At 36.6% G+C, this 17,897-nt stretch overlaps 1 protein-coding gene across 1 annotated transcript in view; it reads left to right on the top strand.

The window, feature by feature from the left end:
- The window catches only part of NF1 (neurofibromin 1), a 293,561-nt gene that overhangs the window by 155,641 nt on the left and 120,023 nt on the right, over positions 1–17,897 (top strand). The window contains 5 exon segments of the mRNA XM_017890864.1: positions 4,925–5,060; positions 9,222–9,284; positions 14,678–14,836; positions 15,354–15,451; positions 16,685–16,832. Of these exon segments, the coding sequence (XP_017746353.1) occupies positions 4,925–5,060; positions 9,222–9,284; positions 14,678–14,836; positions 15,354–15,451; positions 16,685–16,832 (604 nt within the window).

The following is a 17,897-nucleotide window of genomic DNA, read 5'->3' as shown; positions in this document are numbered from 1 at the left end:
CTTCTGGCCCAGGGTTTGTTTAGGAGTGTTGTCTGGGAGCTAGGGCCTGGAATGGGGTCCTCAGGACTCTGCCTGGTGCCCTCTCCTACTGTGGCTAAGCTGGTAGTTGCAAGACAAGGTCCTCTTTACTCTCTCCACTCTTGTATTTGAACAGAGGGAAGGTGTCTCTGTTGGAGCTATGAACTGAGCTGAGCTGCCTGGGTTTGGGAGAGGGGTGATGTAAGCATTCCCTTGGCTACCCTGGCTGTCTCACTAGGTCTACCCCAAGTCCACTGGCTCTGAGCCCAGCACAGCACCAGGACTTACCCAGAAACTGCAGTCCTTATGTGCCTAGACTGCCTTTCAAGTTTATTTAGGACCTCAGGGCACTTGAGCTCTTGGTGGTGGGGCTTGCTGGAACTCAGGTTTCAACAACTGGGATGGGTGATTTACCTCTGGCTAGGTCTGTTCTAAGTTCTCCATCCGTGAGCAGTAGTTGAGCTCTGCCCTGTGTTGCTTTCTGCTATGACAGGGCGGCATTGAGTTCTTATGCAAAGTTCCATAATCACTGCACTGTCCGTCCCCCAAATGCAGATTTTCTTTGCACACCATGGGGCCACTGCCAGGAGGTGAAGGAAGGGTGATATAGGTAATTCAAGACAGTTTTTCCTACCCACTTCAGTGCCTCTTTCCTTAATATGATGTTAAGACCAGGTATTTTGTTTACTTACCTGATTTTCAGTTCTTATGAAGGTGCTTTTTTTGTATGGATGATTGTTCAGATTGGTGTTCCAATAGGGGGGACGATCCCTGGAGGCTTCCATTCAGCCATCTTGCTCCACCTCCAATTCTGAAGCTGGTTCTTTGAAAATCAACTTGAGCGAAAAGTTTTATACACAGGAACACTTGAATAATTGAACACAGATGTTCGTTGTAGTTCAGAATTACTAGAATATTCAACAGGTTACCATTGGCGTGTGGGAAGCAAGAGAGCACTGTGGCTAGAACATATTGTTTTATAGGGAAACCTGAAATGGACTGCAGTGTTCCTGCTGCTATGCTGACTCAAAAAAAAAAAAAAAAAAAAAAAAAAAAAAAAAAAACGCAATTGTCAGGGTTTCTAGCAGTCTCTTTGAGCCTTGTTAAAGAAATTGTTAATCTCATTCATACCCACCAATTCCTAGGCCTCCATATCTAAGATTTGGATTACTGTTGTATCTTAACGTTCTACCTGCATATAATCCCCATATTTAGACAGTCTCTTCAATTAGCCACATATTGCAGGTTCATTTTCCTCCTCTGGCTTCCTAACAATCATCAGCCATTCTCCAATGGATACCAACCAGGTGTCTGTGTGATTCAGTTCAACCGTGACACTGTTTACCTGGAGTGAGCATCAGATTTCCCACAGGATAAGGGCTGAGTCACATTGCCACCACTAAAGATGCCAATTACAAGCCACAGGTTGTTACCTGTGCTTCTCACAGCCTCACCTTGAATTGGATTAATTTGCTAGAATGGCTCACAGAACTCAGGGGCATACTTTACTTTCGTTTGCTTACTTACTATAAAGGATATCACAAAGGATACAGATGAACAGCCAGATGGAAAAGATGCACACAGGGCAAGGCATGTGGGAAGGGGCTTAGAGCTTCCATGCTGTCTCCAGATGCACTATCCTCCAGGCACCTCTTTGTGTTTGGCAACCTTTAAGCTCTTCAAACTCTGTTCGTTGGGTTTTTATGGTGGCCTCATTACATAGGCATGATTGATTCAATCATGAGTGGTTGGTGATAAACTCAACCTTCAGCCTCTCTCCTCTCCGTGGAAGTTGGGGAGTGGGGCTGAAAGTCTCAACCCTCTAATCATAACTTGGTCCTTCTGGTGACTAGCCCCGTCTTGAAGCTCCCTAGGGCCTCCCAGCCACTGGTCATCTCATTATCATACAAAAGACACTCAGCACTTCCAGAGATTCCAAGGGCTTTAAGAGCAATGTGTCAGGAACCAGGAGCAGAGACCAAATATATGTTTATCACAATATCCTTGAGTTATTGTATTGAGTACTTAGTGTGGAATATCTGGTGTATATGTCTTTCTCCTTTTTGAAAAGGTCGAAAGGCAATTATTGTTGAATCCTCAGCACCTGACACTAAGATGGCAAATAGTAGATGTGCACTAAATGTTTATTGGATTGAACTGATTACCTGCCCTACCTACTTTCTCTTTCTGAAATACCCTTACTTCTTTTGTCTATGCAAATTCTGTGCCTCCTTTGGAACTCCACCTGTTCAATGAAATATTTCCTGCTTTGCAGTCCATGCTAATTTCTGAACTCTTACTGTATTCAATGCTGTACCACACAGCAAACTCTTAAGGAATCTAGAGCAATTACATAAGTGTCCAAAGCATTTCTGTAATACGTTAATTAGTATAGAAACAAAATTACTAGTTAATCTGTTAAAACAAATATTTACTCAGTACTTGCTGTGGTAAGGCACTGTGCTAGTCTTTAAGGGGACATAAGTAAACACTTCCTTCAAGGAGCTTACAGTTTAGTAAGAGGGGTAAAACACATAACAGATAAGTGGTGAGTTTCATGAGGGATGTATTTTGAGAGTTCAGATTAGGCTAGTTAGAGAGTAAAGGTTTGTGGATTTGATTGCTATTGGGTAAAATTTAAACTACATAAAGCAGGCATTATTATTCCTGTGTTATTGATGAGAAAAAATGACACCCAGAGAAATTAAGGATTGCGACCAAGCTCATAATGATCGATAACTGATAGAGCTGAAATTTAAACCTAGTAAATCTGCCTGCAGAATCTCTTCCTTTAATCGCAACACCAGAGTTTAGAGGTGGTACTGATAAGAGTTAGCAACACTGAGGTGGGCCTGCTGGCTCATGCCTATAATCCCAGCACTTTGGGAGGCTGGGGAAGGCAGAACATGAGGTCAAGAGATCAAGACCATCCTGGCCAACATGGTGAAACCCTGTCTCTACTAAAAATACAAAAATTAGCTGGGCGTGGTGTTGGTGCTCGACTGTAGTCCCAGCTACTGGGGAGGCTGAGGCAGGAGAATCACTTGAACCCAGGAGGCAGAGGTTGCAGTGAGCCGAGATTGTGCCTCTGCACTCCAGCCTGGCAACAGAGCGAGACTCTGTCTCAAAAAAAGAAAAAAAAGCAACACTGATTGGATATGGGGAATAATGAAGTAGAGCAGGAAAAAGTGACATCAGAGATGGCCTGAATGATGTGATTAAGAAAGTGATAGTGCTATTGATAACATAGGGCACAGGATAAGACATACGAGTATGAGGAAAAATCGGTTAATTTGAGGCATACTGATTTTTAGATATCAGTGGGGAGGGGACATCTAGCAGTTAGAAATGTCAGACTGGATGTGAAATGCAGTTCAAAATAGGGGAAACCTGAATGGCCACAAAATATCTAAAAGCATATCTAACCTTAGTAGGAACTGTGGAAATAGAAGTTAAAAACATGAACTACCTCATCATGTTTTTCCCACCTACTAGTTTGGAGGGGAATAAGAATTCTTATACAGTACTAGTTTTAGAGCTATTTGGCAGTTATCTAGTAAAGTTAAATCTGCATATACTCAATAACTCAGAAATTTCATTTTTAGGTAGCTGTCTTAGAGAAACTCTTATGTGCAAGAATGTTCATTGCAATGGTGTCTGTAAAGGTGAAAACTGTTTAATGTTCATTAATTAGAGAATAGATAAATCATGGTATACAATAGACTATTATGCAGTAAAGTGAACTATATCTTCATCTGTCAACATGAACAAATCTTAGAAACATGATGTAGAGTGAAAGATGAAAGTTGCATTTTGTTACTATTGATGAAAAAATTAAAAACCTACATCATTCAGCTGGGCGTGGTGGCTTATGCTTGTAATCCCAGCACTTTAGGAGGCTGAGGCAGGTGGGTCACTTGAAGTCAGGAGTTCGAGACCAGCCTGACCAACATGGTGAAACCCCGTCTCTACTAAAAATATATAATTAGCCGAGTGTGGTGGCGCATGCCCGCAATCCCAGCTACTTGGGAGGCTGAGGCAGGAGAATCGCTTGAACTCGGGAGGCGGAGGTTGCAGTGAGCTGAGATTGTGTCATTGCACTCCAGCCTGGGCAACAAGAGTGAAACCCCATCCTCCAGACCCCTCCACCCCCCAACCCCCCCAAAAAGCCCTGCATCATTCATATGTGTGTGTTTATTTTTTCATATGGGCATATACACATAGAGGATTGTGAATTGGAAAAATATGTGCTATTCTTGTTTTACCTGTCCCCTCTCTCCCCCTTTTGTTGCTTGGGTATTTTAAAGCATATCTCAGAGATGATGTTCCTAACCGGTACAGACTTAAACACACACGTGCGTGCGCAGCCTGAGTATTTCCACACAAATTAAAGTTAGTAATTCTGAATAATATATCTAAGACTAGTTTTCTGTTAAATGTTTTTCAGTTATCTCAAAGTCATCTTTTTTTTATTTTATTTTATTTTGAGATGCAGTCTTGCTTTCTCATCCAAGCTGGAGTGCAGTGGTGCAGTCTTGGCTCACTGCAGCCTCCACCTCCCAGGTTCAATCGATTCTCCTGCCTCAGCCTCCTGAGTAGCTGGGATTGCAGGCGCCTGACTAATTTTTGTATTTTTAGTAGAGATGGGGTTTCACCATGTTGGCCAGGCTGGTCTTGAACTCCTGACCTCAAACGATCTGCCAGCCTTGGCCTCCCAAAGTGCTGGGATTGCAGGCGTAAGCCACCGTGCCCTGTCAAAGTTATCTTTTTTATAGTTGGTTGTTTAAAGATTCCAACGAAGTCCACACATTGCATTTGGCTTAATGTCTCTAAAAGAGTCTCCTTTAAGGAGTGATTTTTGTTATTTGTTTGAAACAAAAGTATTAGGATTTTTATTTTTTTGTAGGTTAGAACCATCAGAGAGCCTTGAGGAAAACCAGCGGAACCTCCTTCAGATGACTGAAAAGTTCTTCCATGCCATCATCAGTTCCTCCTCAGAATTCCCCCCTCAACTTCGAAGTGTGTGCCACTGTTTATACCAGGTATGCTTACAGTTAGAGATTACCATTATTAATCTAAAGTTAAATTATGAAGAATGCTTTATCAAAGAAGGATCTAGCTGCTGATGGTGTGTGGTTAACTATAATACTGAGGGAGTTTGGATGAATAACACATTGAGAATTGTTGTTGGAATTGTCTTTGAAAAAACTTAAATATTACTTAGGCAACAGTTTGAAGTAAGAGAAGACTTTAAAATACTAAATTTTCCTTGCATTGGGAGCAAGTTTAAAATGCAGTGAATCCATTGGATGTGATGGGTGTGACTGAAATGAACATATTATGGATTTTTGTTGTTATCGTCTATTAACCTAAATTATTTACAGGGTGTTTCACACTTAAGGCGGGTCTCCTCCTCGCTTTTTTTGCCTTGTGAATTGCTTGATCATCTGTGATTTTGGTTTCTTCATTAATGTATAATTAGTTTGTGTCAGGTTTTCCCAGGATAGACTGATTGTTCTGTTTATTTTATGTAGCATGTTTTTTAAAAGAGATATTGCATCATCATCATTCAGACCAAATTATTAGACTTTCTAACATTAGTACTGCAAGTAATGCATCTGAATTCAGAAGATAGCCATAGTCATGGCCTTCTTTTTGAGGGAATTAGGTCTATGTTCTTTTATGCCTTCTACTGTGTTTTTGAATTGCACATTGCAGTTTTAGGAATTATTTATTCCAAGGGAGATCCTGCAAATGCACATTAGCCTTTTGGAAACTATGATTCTGGAAGAAACATTAGTGGGTCTGGAATTTGGGGTAGGGGCGGGTATAAGGGAAATACACAGTTATCAAAACCCATGTCTTTGTGTCTCTCTCTTTGCAGAGTCATCGCAGCCGTTTGCTTTTTTTAGCGCACGGCTTCAGTTGCTTAGAGACATTAACAGCATCATTGAAATCACCATTTTAAAAGCTGTTTGAGGCTGCTCTATGTGAATTTTTTCCCCATTGCTATTTTTAAAGATGTATCTGTTCTATCTGTAAAAAAGCTTTTCACAGTATACATAGATGATAAAACATACTTAACATTGTCTCTCTTAATTTATCATGACTTTTCTGTCTTTACAAAAAGACTCAAGGAAACTTAGGAAAATCCTACATCATTTTTTCAGCTAGTTAAATCTGACTCTAAAGGTGGTTTAGTTATAATATGAAACTTAATACAGTGAATATCTTCTCTTAAGTTTGGGCTGTATTCAGGTTTCTCTTTAAATTTTATTTAGTAATTGTTCTATTGATGAAACTAGGCAGACGGGAAATAGCACATATTAAAAATAGTCTGGGTTGACTTCTTGGTTGGCCTTGTAGTAACTGGTGTCAGAGAGCAAGTGGGTTTCTAAAATGACAGTGGCTTTGACTTTAGCTGGTTAAAAGTGAATGGGGACTGACTACATGATTACATGGTCTAGGAGATTGTAGTAGAATTTCTTCATGTGGTTGTCATCCTAAAAGAAAAATCTTTTTGTATCATCAGCAAACTTGGAGACCATTTCCAGACCATGATTCTGATAATGTAAAAGGAAGAGGTCTTAGCACTTATTTAGTACTTAAGAAATATTTAATGAAGAAATAAATTTCCCCATCCCTCCCACCTAAGTAAACAAGATTCTTGCCAGCTTTCATAGCTGAGAAAGGAGGAAAATAATGAAAATAGAAAATAGATTATTAAACACTGTATGTGGTGATTATTAAACAGTATGTTATGCTTTTTAGAGCACTTCACAATAAAATATCCTATATTAATAACAAACCTAGATTATTATGTTAAAATTTCCCATAAAATTATTATCTTTAAAAACATGAATTAAATGTGGTATCAGTGCATTGTTTGAGTATTGGGTAAAAGCATTGTTGAAGAGCAGAGACAGTATGCTGTGTTGTTATTAAATAAGGCTTTGTTTTTTAATTAGTAATTGGTAACAGGGAATGTTACATTTACTGATTAGAAAGAAAGATAGGGCCAGGCACGGTGGCTCAAGCCTGTAATCCCAGCACTTTGGGAGGCTGAGACGGGCGGATCACGAGGTCAGGAGATCGAGACCATCCTGGCTAACACGGTGAAACCCCGTCTCTACTAAAAAATACAAAAAACTAGCTGGGCAAGGTGGCGGGCACCTGTAGTCCCAGCTACTCGGGAGGCTGAGGCAGGAGAATGGCGTAACCCAGGAGGCGGAGCTTGCAGGAGGTGGAGCTTGCAGTGAGCTGAGATCCGGCCACTGCACTCCAGCCTGGGCGACAAAGTGAGACTCCGTCTCAAAAAAAAAAAAAAAAAAGAAAGAAAGAAAGATAGGAAAAAAGCTTTGGTCTCAAGATAGTATTTTATTGAGTCTGCTCCCCAAACCTAGTTTTTTTCCTTTTCATTCGCTCTTTTGTTTTTATTTGTCTTCCCTCTTCTGACTTCTTGCCCCTTTGCCTTTGGCAGTAGCACAAGTGTACCTTCCTGCTCTTCTGTGTTCTGCCTGGAGGGATAGTAGTCCCTTGGCTCCTGCTTTGGGACCTACTGGGGAAATGTTGTAAGGGAAGTGAGTATATTGCTAGCTAATAAACTTCCCTGGACTTTAGCCCCTTTTTTGAGTTCATATCTTGGCCTTTAAGCCTTTTAAAATCATGCTTTAATCAGCTGTATTACTTTATATACCTTCCTTCCTTAGTTGACTGGATTAAGGTTATATAAGAATAGCCAACTGTGAACATGTGTCAGATTTATAATTAAATCATTTTCTCATGTGTTGTTTTCACTTCTCCTGATGGTTTTAGAATAAAGATAAAATAATTCCCAGAGTGCATATTCTCTTGTGGTGAGAGAATTCTAAGAACTAATTTATGATTCTAAATAAATCTCACCTTTTTTCAGTAAATCTCCGTCTCCAAACTGAAGTAGTTTACACAAATTTTTAAGGCTGTAAATGACAGTTATATACCATGGTTACTAATACATTCGTATATAGTCTAAAGTTTGAAACAAAGCTCGGTGAGCTAAGGGGCTGTGTCTTCTTGTTTTACTGCTATTTCCCAATGCCTAGAATGGCATTTGACATTTAGGTGCACAGTAACTGCTTGGATGGATGAATGGGTGGGTGGATGAATGGATGTCTAACTAACTTAAAGCCCAAGTTATGGGTTATGGTGTTGGATGCCCAGAATTCCAAAATAAGATGCCATCTATTTGTGGATTAAATAATTCTGACATGGTTTTTGAAATATTTTAAAAGTAATTATTCTGCCTAGGCTAGTCCTATCAAGAGTGTTTTAATTTTGAAAGAATTCTTTGGTCTAGAAAGAGCTCTGAGAGATGAAGCCAATATGTGTCTGGAGTTTTGGGATTTTTTAGGTGGCTTTTTTTTTTTTTTGAGATATTTTGATCAATGGTCAACTGTAATATGTGAAGTTTTAAGCAGGCCTACAGTTTTGTTCTGTAATTTTCTCTGCAGTTTCTTCACTTTAATAATATTAATGCTTCTTACTAGTTGAGCTGATAACCTTCTTCTCCCAAATGTTGCAGAGCTTTTAACCTCCTCTGATTAGAACCATTTCAGGAAGTAGCCTGCAAACATTGAAAAATATGTGAAATGATAAGAGTAATCTTTTTTAGGGAGAGAGAGGTCTTTAATTCAGAGTTTCTAAAGTGCATTTTATGTTTATCCATATAATTTTATTTCTTTATTCAATAAGATCTTAATTAAATGCCAGGTGTTGGAAAAAGAACTTAAAGTCAATTGAAGGATACACAGAGAAGAATTTTACATATCAAGAAAAAATAATGTAGACACAAATGTTTTTAGTGTGTGATCTACTTGTAATGAGTATTTTATATTAAATTTCTCAAAAGCTAGGAATTAACCAAAATGTAAATATTTAATATCCTCAAATTCACTTGGGGAGAGTTTTTCTGTGATTCATAGCCAGAAATAGTAGACATGATTGGGTCTCAACATTTCTTGCTGTTTTAGTGCTTGGCTTAAAAATGTAATAAAATTAAAATCCAGAATTAAAATTCATTCCTCAAAATTCAGTTGATTTCTAATTTTTTGTTGATTCCATTTGTGTTACATTTTATGGTGTAATTTTATGTACAAGCCAACATTGTTTTTGTTGCTGTATGTAGTCGGTGCTGTGACTTGTTTGTGCTCATCTCTGTTCTGTAGGCAACTTGCCACTCCCTACTGAATAAAGCTACAGTAAAAGAAAAAAAGGAAAACAAAAAATCAGTAAGTTTGGAGAACTTTTTATTAGCTGTTTCTTTCAAAGCAAAACAAAAATCTTTTGCTGTTTGTTAAGAATATCTTCACTTCAGCCTATTTGACCTTCACTGTAAAATCATTCTACTAATTCTGGCACAAAATAGCTTTCATTTCAATTAACCCTGGAATTAAGTTACATTGAAACATTCTCTGTGTTCCTTTGGTTTGATTTATCCCAAAGGCAATTTGTGGGCATTTGTTGCATTGGATATCCTTGGTCTAATTTTATTATTGTTACTTTTTAAATTATAAATGAATGCAAAGAAACTTAATTTCAAGGCCTTAGGAAATGCTGACTCTCTTCATTCTTGCTTCTTGTTTGAAGGTAATGTGAGTGGTTTCTTTTCCCAGAGATGACAGTGTTTCTTAATTGTTAGAAGTATATGGTGGGAAAGTGTCACTTTCTAAATCTTACCTAAAAGTTGCTAAATTTTATTTTTTTACTCTTCATATTTTTATCTAGGCAGTCTCAGGCATAATTTAGATATTTGTGCATAGTTTCCTAGAAATTTTAATTGTAAAACTACTTTTACCTCAAAAAAAAAAAAAGGAGGTAAATGATAAGATAGTATTTTTGAGATAAAAGAAAACTGAGTTCATATGTGTAGAAAAACACATCATTCTGCAAACATAATGTGAATATACTCTCTGCTTCTATGAACTTGGCCTGATTTATTTAAAAGGAAGAAAATTATGAGAGTCATAATTATTTTCTTCCAGTGAATGGAATTTGTACAAAATATAACATGCATTCATTTAACATTTGCCATTATTTGTCAGAGTGACTTATCAGGCTGAGCCCTGTCTTTGTTCATATAATCCAAATGATTGTAGAGTAAGATGTAAAGAAAACTTTTAGGAGTCAAGTAGGTAGTTTTCTTAAAAGGGTGTAATTTAGAATACAGTGTTCATCTGGTTTCATCTTTCATTCCTTGTCTAAACTTTACATATAATAAAGCTTTATGGCGGGGCACAGTGGCTCATACCTGTAATCCCAGCACTTTGGGAGACCAAGGTGGGAGGATCTCTTGAGCCCAGGAGTTCAAGACCAGCTTGGGCAACATAGCAAGTCATCTCTACAAATAATTTTTTTTTTTTTTAATTAGCCGAGCGTGGTGGTGTACTCCTGTAGTCCCAGCTACTCGGGAGGCTGAGGCAGGAGGATTGCTTGAGCCCAGGTGGTTGAGGCTGCAGTAAGCCGTGATTGTACCACTATATTCTACCATGAGTGACAGAGTAAGACCCTGTCTCACAAAAAAAGAAAAAGAAAAAGCTTTACATATGTTTCTAAGCTTTACATATAAATTGTCTAAGCGTTAAATATAGATTTTTTAAATTCAAATCAAAATTTAAATTTATAGACATACTTTTGTTGTATCCATTGAAGATTTTATTTTTGAGTATATTAAGTAAATTTGACTAGCTATGATCAAATTGATAGGATTATAAAGACGTTTCTAATGCTTCAGACTTCTAATTATCAGTATATGTGAGTTTAACATAATGTACACCATCATCGTTGAAATTAATTTGCTGCTTCTAACACTCTTGTTCAGTGTTATACTAATGCCATTTTGTAGTGTATCACATAATTAAAATTCAGGCTTTCTGTGTTTCTCTAAAGCATGTTTTCTAGCCTTCCTAACACTGCTTTATTTATTAAGATTTTGTTTAAAATTGTTTCTTGAAATGTTTTTTCTACTAGAGTTGTTTTCAAAAAAATTTTTTTTAATTTCTGAGTAATACTAAGTTTTGGAATGTATTTCTTAGTACAGGTAATATGAGCTCCTCATGGAAACAAGGGAAATGTAATTGGTAATTTGAGATATTTTAGAGTACATTCCAAAGTATGAAGACAGTATACTCATAAATTTAAAATGTTGTTTTATGGAGTTGTGTGCTTTAACAAAATCTAGTGATCTTTAAGAGCTGACTTTCTTTTTGGGTGTATGTATCATGGATGGAATATGTAAAATATAGAGAGGTGTGGCTTCTAGTATATAGCTGTGTAGTCACATTACAGATAACTGTTTATTCGCAAACATATAGTGTATAATGAGGTTTACTTTGAAAGTTAACTGTCTGCCTAACTCAGGGAGAATGCAGTAACTAAGCATATATGGGTAGTAACGCTCTTGCTGAAGTGTAGTTTGTGACTGCATTCATTCACATTGTGCAGTCAGCTTTTACCAAGGGAAGAAAGGGGACATTTGGCTGATAACGAGTCTCAACACACAGACTGGCCCAACTTTGACCTTTTATGCAGAATGTCTTTTGGATCCAAATTAGATTTTTATGAATTAAAAAACCAATAGAGCATATATGTATTATGAGGTAAAATTGCACTGGTGTCAATTAGTGTTGAATGAAAAAAAAACAGTCCTTTTATAAGTTGACTTATATAAACTTATAACTTGTTTATATAAGTTATCTATACTTATAACATAACTTATATGAAACTTGTTATATAGCATTTTATTGATTTTAAAATCAGTTTTAGTTCCAAAATTATATTGATTCTGCCATCAGTGTGATACATATTTATATGATACATGAAACAGTATGTGTTCCTGAGGTGTGGATATTTTGGGTTTTGACATGAATTATTTTTAAAGATGTGGAAGATGGTAAAACTGTGGTACTTTTCGTAAATTTTACAATATTCTTTTGGGAAATCACTTAGTTTTTCATTAAATTCTGATGCTGAGTACCTTTAAGTATAAATCAGGTATAAATATGATTCACACTTTAAAACTTCTTTGTCCTAGAGAAAACCAGTAAATAGCTACTTCCAAAAAAGTATTTTGTCTAATTGATGATAACCATTACAAATTTCCTTGTTCCTTCTCCACTCCCAGTGCTTCATTTTACTAGTGTAAAAAATGAAACAGTATTCTGAAAGCTGTCTATGTGTTTCACAGCAGGTTAACATTTTATAAACTAACTGGTTCTTTGAAAATTAAACTATGGCTTTTAGTTTTTAAAAAACCATTTTAGAATTTTAATGGGTTAAACTTATTAGATGCTAATTCTTTTAAAATAATCTATTTTAAAATAATTATAAAGCAATTTATAATCCTTTTCCCTCCTGCCAACTCACTCCTTAAGGGCTTTAAAATGTTACAGGTTTGTTTTGTCTGCCTTTATTTATTTATTTATTTATTTATTTTTGAGACAGAGTCTCTCTGTATCACCCAGGCTGGAGTGCAGTGGCACGATGGCTCACTGCAACCTCTACCTCCTGGGTTCAAGCGATTCTCCTGCCTCAGCCTCCCAAGTAGTTGGGATTACAGGTGTGCACCACCATGTCCAGCTACTTTTTGTATTTTTAGTAGAGATGGAGTTTCGCCATGTTGGCCAGGCTGGTTTTGAACTCCTAGCCTCAAGTGATCTGTCTGCCTCGGCCTCCCAGAGTGCTGGGATTACAGGTGTGAGCCACCACACCCAGCCAGAGAGTTGTCTAAGATTAAAATTTGGGAGTTTTAGAAGAACCACTTAGTAGCAATGATGATCTCTGAATATTCTAAAATTATGTGAAGAATTTTGTGTGTGTGAATGCATACATTCATTTTTCTAACCTTGATCAGATTTCAGAGAGGTTCCTCATCCCCAGAAGGTTGAACACCGTACTGGAATAGTTGAAGCACTCGAATTTTTTCTTAATTTTACATCTTTCTATAGTTTCAGCTAAAACTTCTGTGTCTAATTCTAAATTTATATATTTGAGCTAAAAATAAATGGTATTTAGGTTTTAAAGCCATACTAATAAAGCAGCTATATTTAGTCACCTTCACCAGTTTCCGCTTATTTAAGAGTTAAGGTTGTTCTTCATGCAATAAACACTGTAACATAAAGAAAGCTTCCTGAACTACGTGTAGTGTAACTGAAGGTGGGACTATATTAGTTACAACTGACCTCTTTTTATCACCTCTTACAAATATTTTTTTCTCTAAAATCTAGTTTTTAACTTCCTATTAGAGATTATAGAAAGCTATTTTGAGATTATAAGCAGTGATAACGCGTTTAAAATGTGGACTGCTTAAAGCACTGCATTGAACAGGGTGAAGGGAAATAATCCCGATTCTTTCCAGAGTCAATCTGGAGTCAGCCTGTCATAATTTATGTCATAATTTCCTATCATAACTTATGACAGGAAATATTTATTGAGGCATTGTGAAAAAAATAGCTACATAATATTCTGCATGTAAATCTGGGACCCCCTCCCCTCACCAATATCCTTTGAAATGAAGGTTTATCCTTGGAATCGCAGATTATTGAGTGGAATGCTACAGTTTTGTAGTCACTGCTACTTTAAACAGCAGTTAGCCACACTAAGCAAAAATAGCTGTAGAGATTAAAATGTTACATTAAGTGTTCTTTAAAAATAAACATATATAGTATATATAAATGTAAATTGCAAAATATAATTTTCATCTATAACATGATTCAAAGTAGGGGACACTGGGAAGGGATGGGAGCTGAACCAGTTTTATAGCACTCTTCCCAAGCTAAGGTACCTTTTACTTTATCTTAATGTAGAATGTTTTATAAAGGGAAAATAACCCATTTTTAATATTGAGTTCACATTGCTTTTCAGGCTGGACAACCATTTCTTGAGTTCTTAAATTATTTTTATTTGACAGAATTATAAATTGAGGTAGATATAGGGATTCTCTCTTCTGGTGAGATCCTTTTTTCTTTTAGGTCCCCAAGAATTCCCATCCCTCCATGGTTTAAATAATAGGTAGGTTCTTATATTATAAAGGAAGCTATGAAGAAAAGGAACTGGCAGTAACATTACTTGTAAGTAAGTTTTTTTTTTTCCCCTCAGGAATCTAAGATTTTGTTTTGTATATGGCCAGCATTTTTTTCTTAAATTCAGTTGTAACTGGTACACAACAAAATGTAAACATGTACTATCAGGTATAGGATGTTTTGGGGGTGTGCTGTTGAAAATTTAGTTTCACCTTATAAAGTTGACCACACTTTCATGTCTGTTAATCTTAGTAAATTATGATCATCTTTGTGTGAAAATTTGGTCTGCTTTTATTACTCATCAAACTTGCGGTACAAGTGATGATATAGTGAAGATTTTTTTTCAGGTTTCTTCTACTCATCTCATCCATGAGGTTTTTCTTTCCTCTGAGATACCTTAATTGTACTTTAATATGATACAAGACTAGAATTGAGAGGAAACTTTATTTTCTCATGTTTTGGGAGAAGAAAAAAATAGAAATATGTCATTCATGAGGACTGATTGATTCAGAGTTTTTGTGCGAAGTTTGACCTTTGAACTCTTTGTTTTCATGTCCTTATTTTAATTCAAACCTTATACTCAATTCTCAACTCCTTGTTTTTAGGTGGTTAGCCAGCGTTTCCCTCAGAACAGCATCGGTGCAGTAGGAAGTGCCATGTTCCTCAGATTTATCAATCCTGCCATTGTCTCACCGTATGAAGCAGGGATTTTAGATAAAAAGCCACCACCTAGAATTGAAAGGGGCTTGAAGTTAATGTCAAAGGTGAATTATTTTGATAATCTAGCTATCTTAAATTCCCTTTGCAACTAAATTTTCAGCTTTTCTTATAGTACTTCCTCTTACATTTGTATTTGAAATACCCTATGGTTTTCAGTTATGTGTTTTTGTTTTATTTTGTTTATATTACAAAGGAATTCATTAGGTACCTGATGGACCTTATTTTCATGAGAAAACATGTTGTTATAGCAGATGTATTGTGTTATGAAGATCATTTTTTGCATAATCATTCTAGACATTCTGAAACAGACTAGAATGTAGACTATAGGATTTTTTTAAAAGGCATTGAACATTTTAATATGTATTTTACATGTAAATATAATAATTATATTTGGGAAGGATAGAAACACTACCTAAAATAAGTTATAGAATGAGGAATGATTAATTTTTAAGTACTAGCAGAAATATCAATGAGAAAATTCATGCTTTTAAAGAATATATTAATGTATAGACTTCATACAATAAATAATCTGATTATTTGTAACCCTGTTTTATTGTATAGATACTTCAGAGTATCGCCAATCATGTTCTCTTCACAAAAGAAGAACATATGCGGCCTTTCAACGATTTTGTGAAAACCAACTTTGATGCAGCACGAAGGTAATTTACTTGCCACTTATTCAGTTGCTCTGTTTGAATCAAATATTTTCAGTTTCACATAAGTCCATGTACCTGTTTTACATGAAGTTCCAGTGTAGGTGTTTTTCTTTTCCTGCTTAGGTCAAGACATAACTTGTCTTATTTTATTTTACTATAAAAGACAGTCATGAAGCAAAATAATATTTTTTATAATTTGGTAGTGATTTTCATATTTGAAAACCAAGAGGGATTTTTGACATGTCTAGTTAAATAAAGGATTTGAGGATGGTACAATATGGGGACAAGGAAGAAGTAGGATTCTTTTATTTAAAACTAAAACCAAGTGGTATCAATAATACATAACAATGTTTAAGAAGGTTTTTTTGATGTTAGAGTATTTGTGGTACTTAAATTTGGAAGTGTATCTAAACTAAAATGTTATTCTTTAAACCAAGTAAAGCAAACACATAAGATTTTGTTTATGAGAAACTGAACTTTATGATTGTAGAAAACTTTTCTGCTAGATTTCCATAACTAGTTATTTCACTTTATTTCTCGGAGTTACTGGTTTATCTGTAAAGTGGGAATAAAGTCTTTGCCTGAGTTGTTTTTAGAGGAAAAAAAATGAGATAATTCATAAGAAAGTGCTTTGTAAATTTACGTCTGGAATTCTGCTTTTCATGTAGTATGAATCTAATTGATCCTCGTCATCTAAGCTAGGCTTGTACAACTCTCTCTTCCAGTCTATCATCATTGTAGTTGTTACTGACTGCTTTTCTGTTAGGGAAACTGGAGTTTAAAAGGTATATTGCTGAATGACAAGCCTTGTTGGAAAGAGAGTGAATGTCAGCATAGGATTCATATTCTGGCACTCTGAGTACCCGTACAAAGTTAAAAGGATCAAAGTTTTAATCCTGGCTCTGGCAGGCTATGTATCTTTGGGGAAGTCTTTTGTCTGGACCTTCGTTTCCTTGTCTGTAAAATACTAGCCTCTTTCCAGAGTTTTATCCATCTCAATTTTGTTGTTGTTTAACTTCAAAGCCTACTTTGAAGCTGAATCCATGTATCAGAAATGGAAAGCCAACTTTCTTCTTGTCCTTTTTGCTTTGTCTGATGTCGAGTCACATTTTGGGAACAAGCCCTCCATATTTGTAATCTCAGTTACTTCACAAAGTTACTTCATATAAATTTAATTCAAACATAAGTCTGGGTGTATCTGGTGTTGAAAATTCTAATGACTTTGCATTTTTGAAGGTTTTTTCTTGATATAGCATCTGATTGTCCTACAAGTGATGCAGTAAATCATAGTCTTTCCTTCATCAGTGACGGCAATGTGCTTGCTTTACATCGTCTACTCTGGAACAATCAGGAGAAAATTGGCCAGTATCTTTCCAGCAACAGGTAAGATTTCCCAGTCATGGGGATAGTGAATACTCTCCGTTTAAATTTAGATTAATATAATTATTGGTCATGAATAGTGCTTTTTACTTTGCATCTTCTTGGACTAAGAATTATGGTTTAGAAAGAGAAAGATTCTTTTTTTCAAAAAAATACAAACAAAAGGTTAAGTCATATTAAATAATCAACAAACCTACCTAGGTTCCAGTGGTTATTATTATTATTTTTTTGTCAAGTTAAGAAATCACAGATTCACTCTTTGGGTTTTTATGGCTTGCAAACTGTCATAGACCCAAAGAAGTTCAAATTAGCGTTGGCATTTGAATCTGAAGAACAGCTAATTCATAGGAATTCAGTAATTAAAATATTGTCAGCATTTTAATTCTATGATAAACTCATTTGTGATACTTTAAGTATATGCAATAAAGCTTTGTATAGAAAATATCGGCCTGACATGGTGGCTCATGCCTGTAATCTCAGCACTTTGGGTGGCCTAGGCAGGCAGATCACCTGAGGGCAGGAGTTCGAGATCAGCCTGGCCAACATAGTGAAACCCTGTCTCTAGTAAAAATACAAAAATTAGCTGGGGCTGGACGCGGTGGCTCAAGCCTGTAATCCCAGCACTTTGGGAGGCCGAGACGGGCGGATCACTAGGTCAGGAGACCGAGACCATCCTGGCTAACACGGTGAAACCCCGTCTCTACTAAAAAAAATACAAAAAACTAGCCGGGCGAGGTGGCAGGCGCCTATAGTCCCAGCTACTCGGCAGGCTGAGGCAGGAAAATGGCGTAAACCCGGGAGGCGGAGCGTGCAGTGAGCTGAGATCCGGCAACTGCGCTCGAGCCTGGGCGACAGAGTGAGACTCTGTCTCAAAAAAAAAAAAAAAAAAAAAAATTAGCGGGGCATGGTGGCAGGCGCCTGTAATCCCAGCTACTTGGGAGGCTGAGGCAGAAAATCGCTTGAACCTGGAGGCAGAGGTTGCAGTGATCCAAGATCGTGCCATTGCACTCCAGCCTGGGCCACAAGAGCTAAACTCCATCTCAGAAAAAAAAAAAAAAAAAACTTAAAA

This window comes from Rhinopithecus bieti, unplaced genomic scaffold (genome assembly GCF_001698545.2).
Source record: "Rhinopithecus bieti isolate Rb0 unplaced genomic scaffold, ASM169854v2 scaffold_19652, whole genome shotgun sequence".
Lineage (NCBI taxonomy): Eukaryota > Metazoa > Chordata > Mammalia > Primates > Cercopithecidae > Rhinopithecus > Rhinopithecus bieti.
The sequence above is the reverse complement of the archived record's forward strand: the minus strand, read 5'-3'. Positions and strand labels throughout refer to the sequence as shown.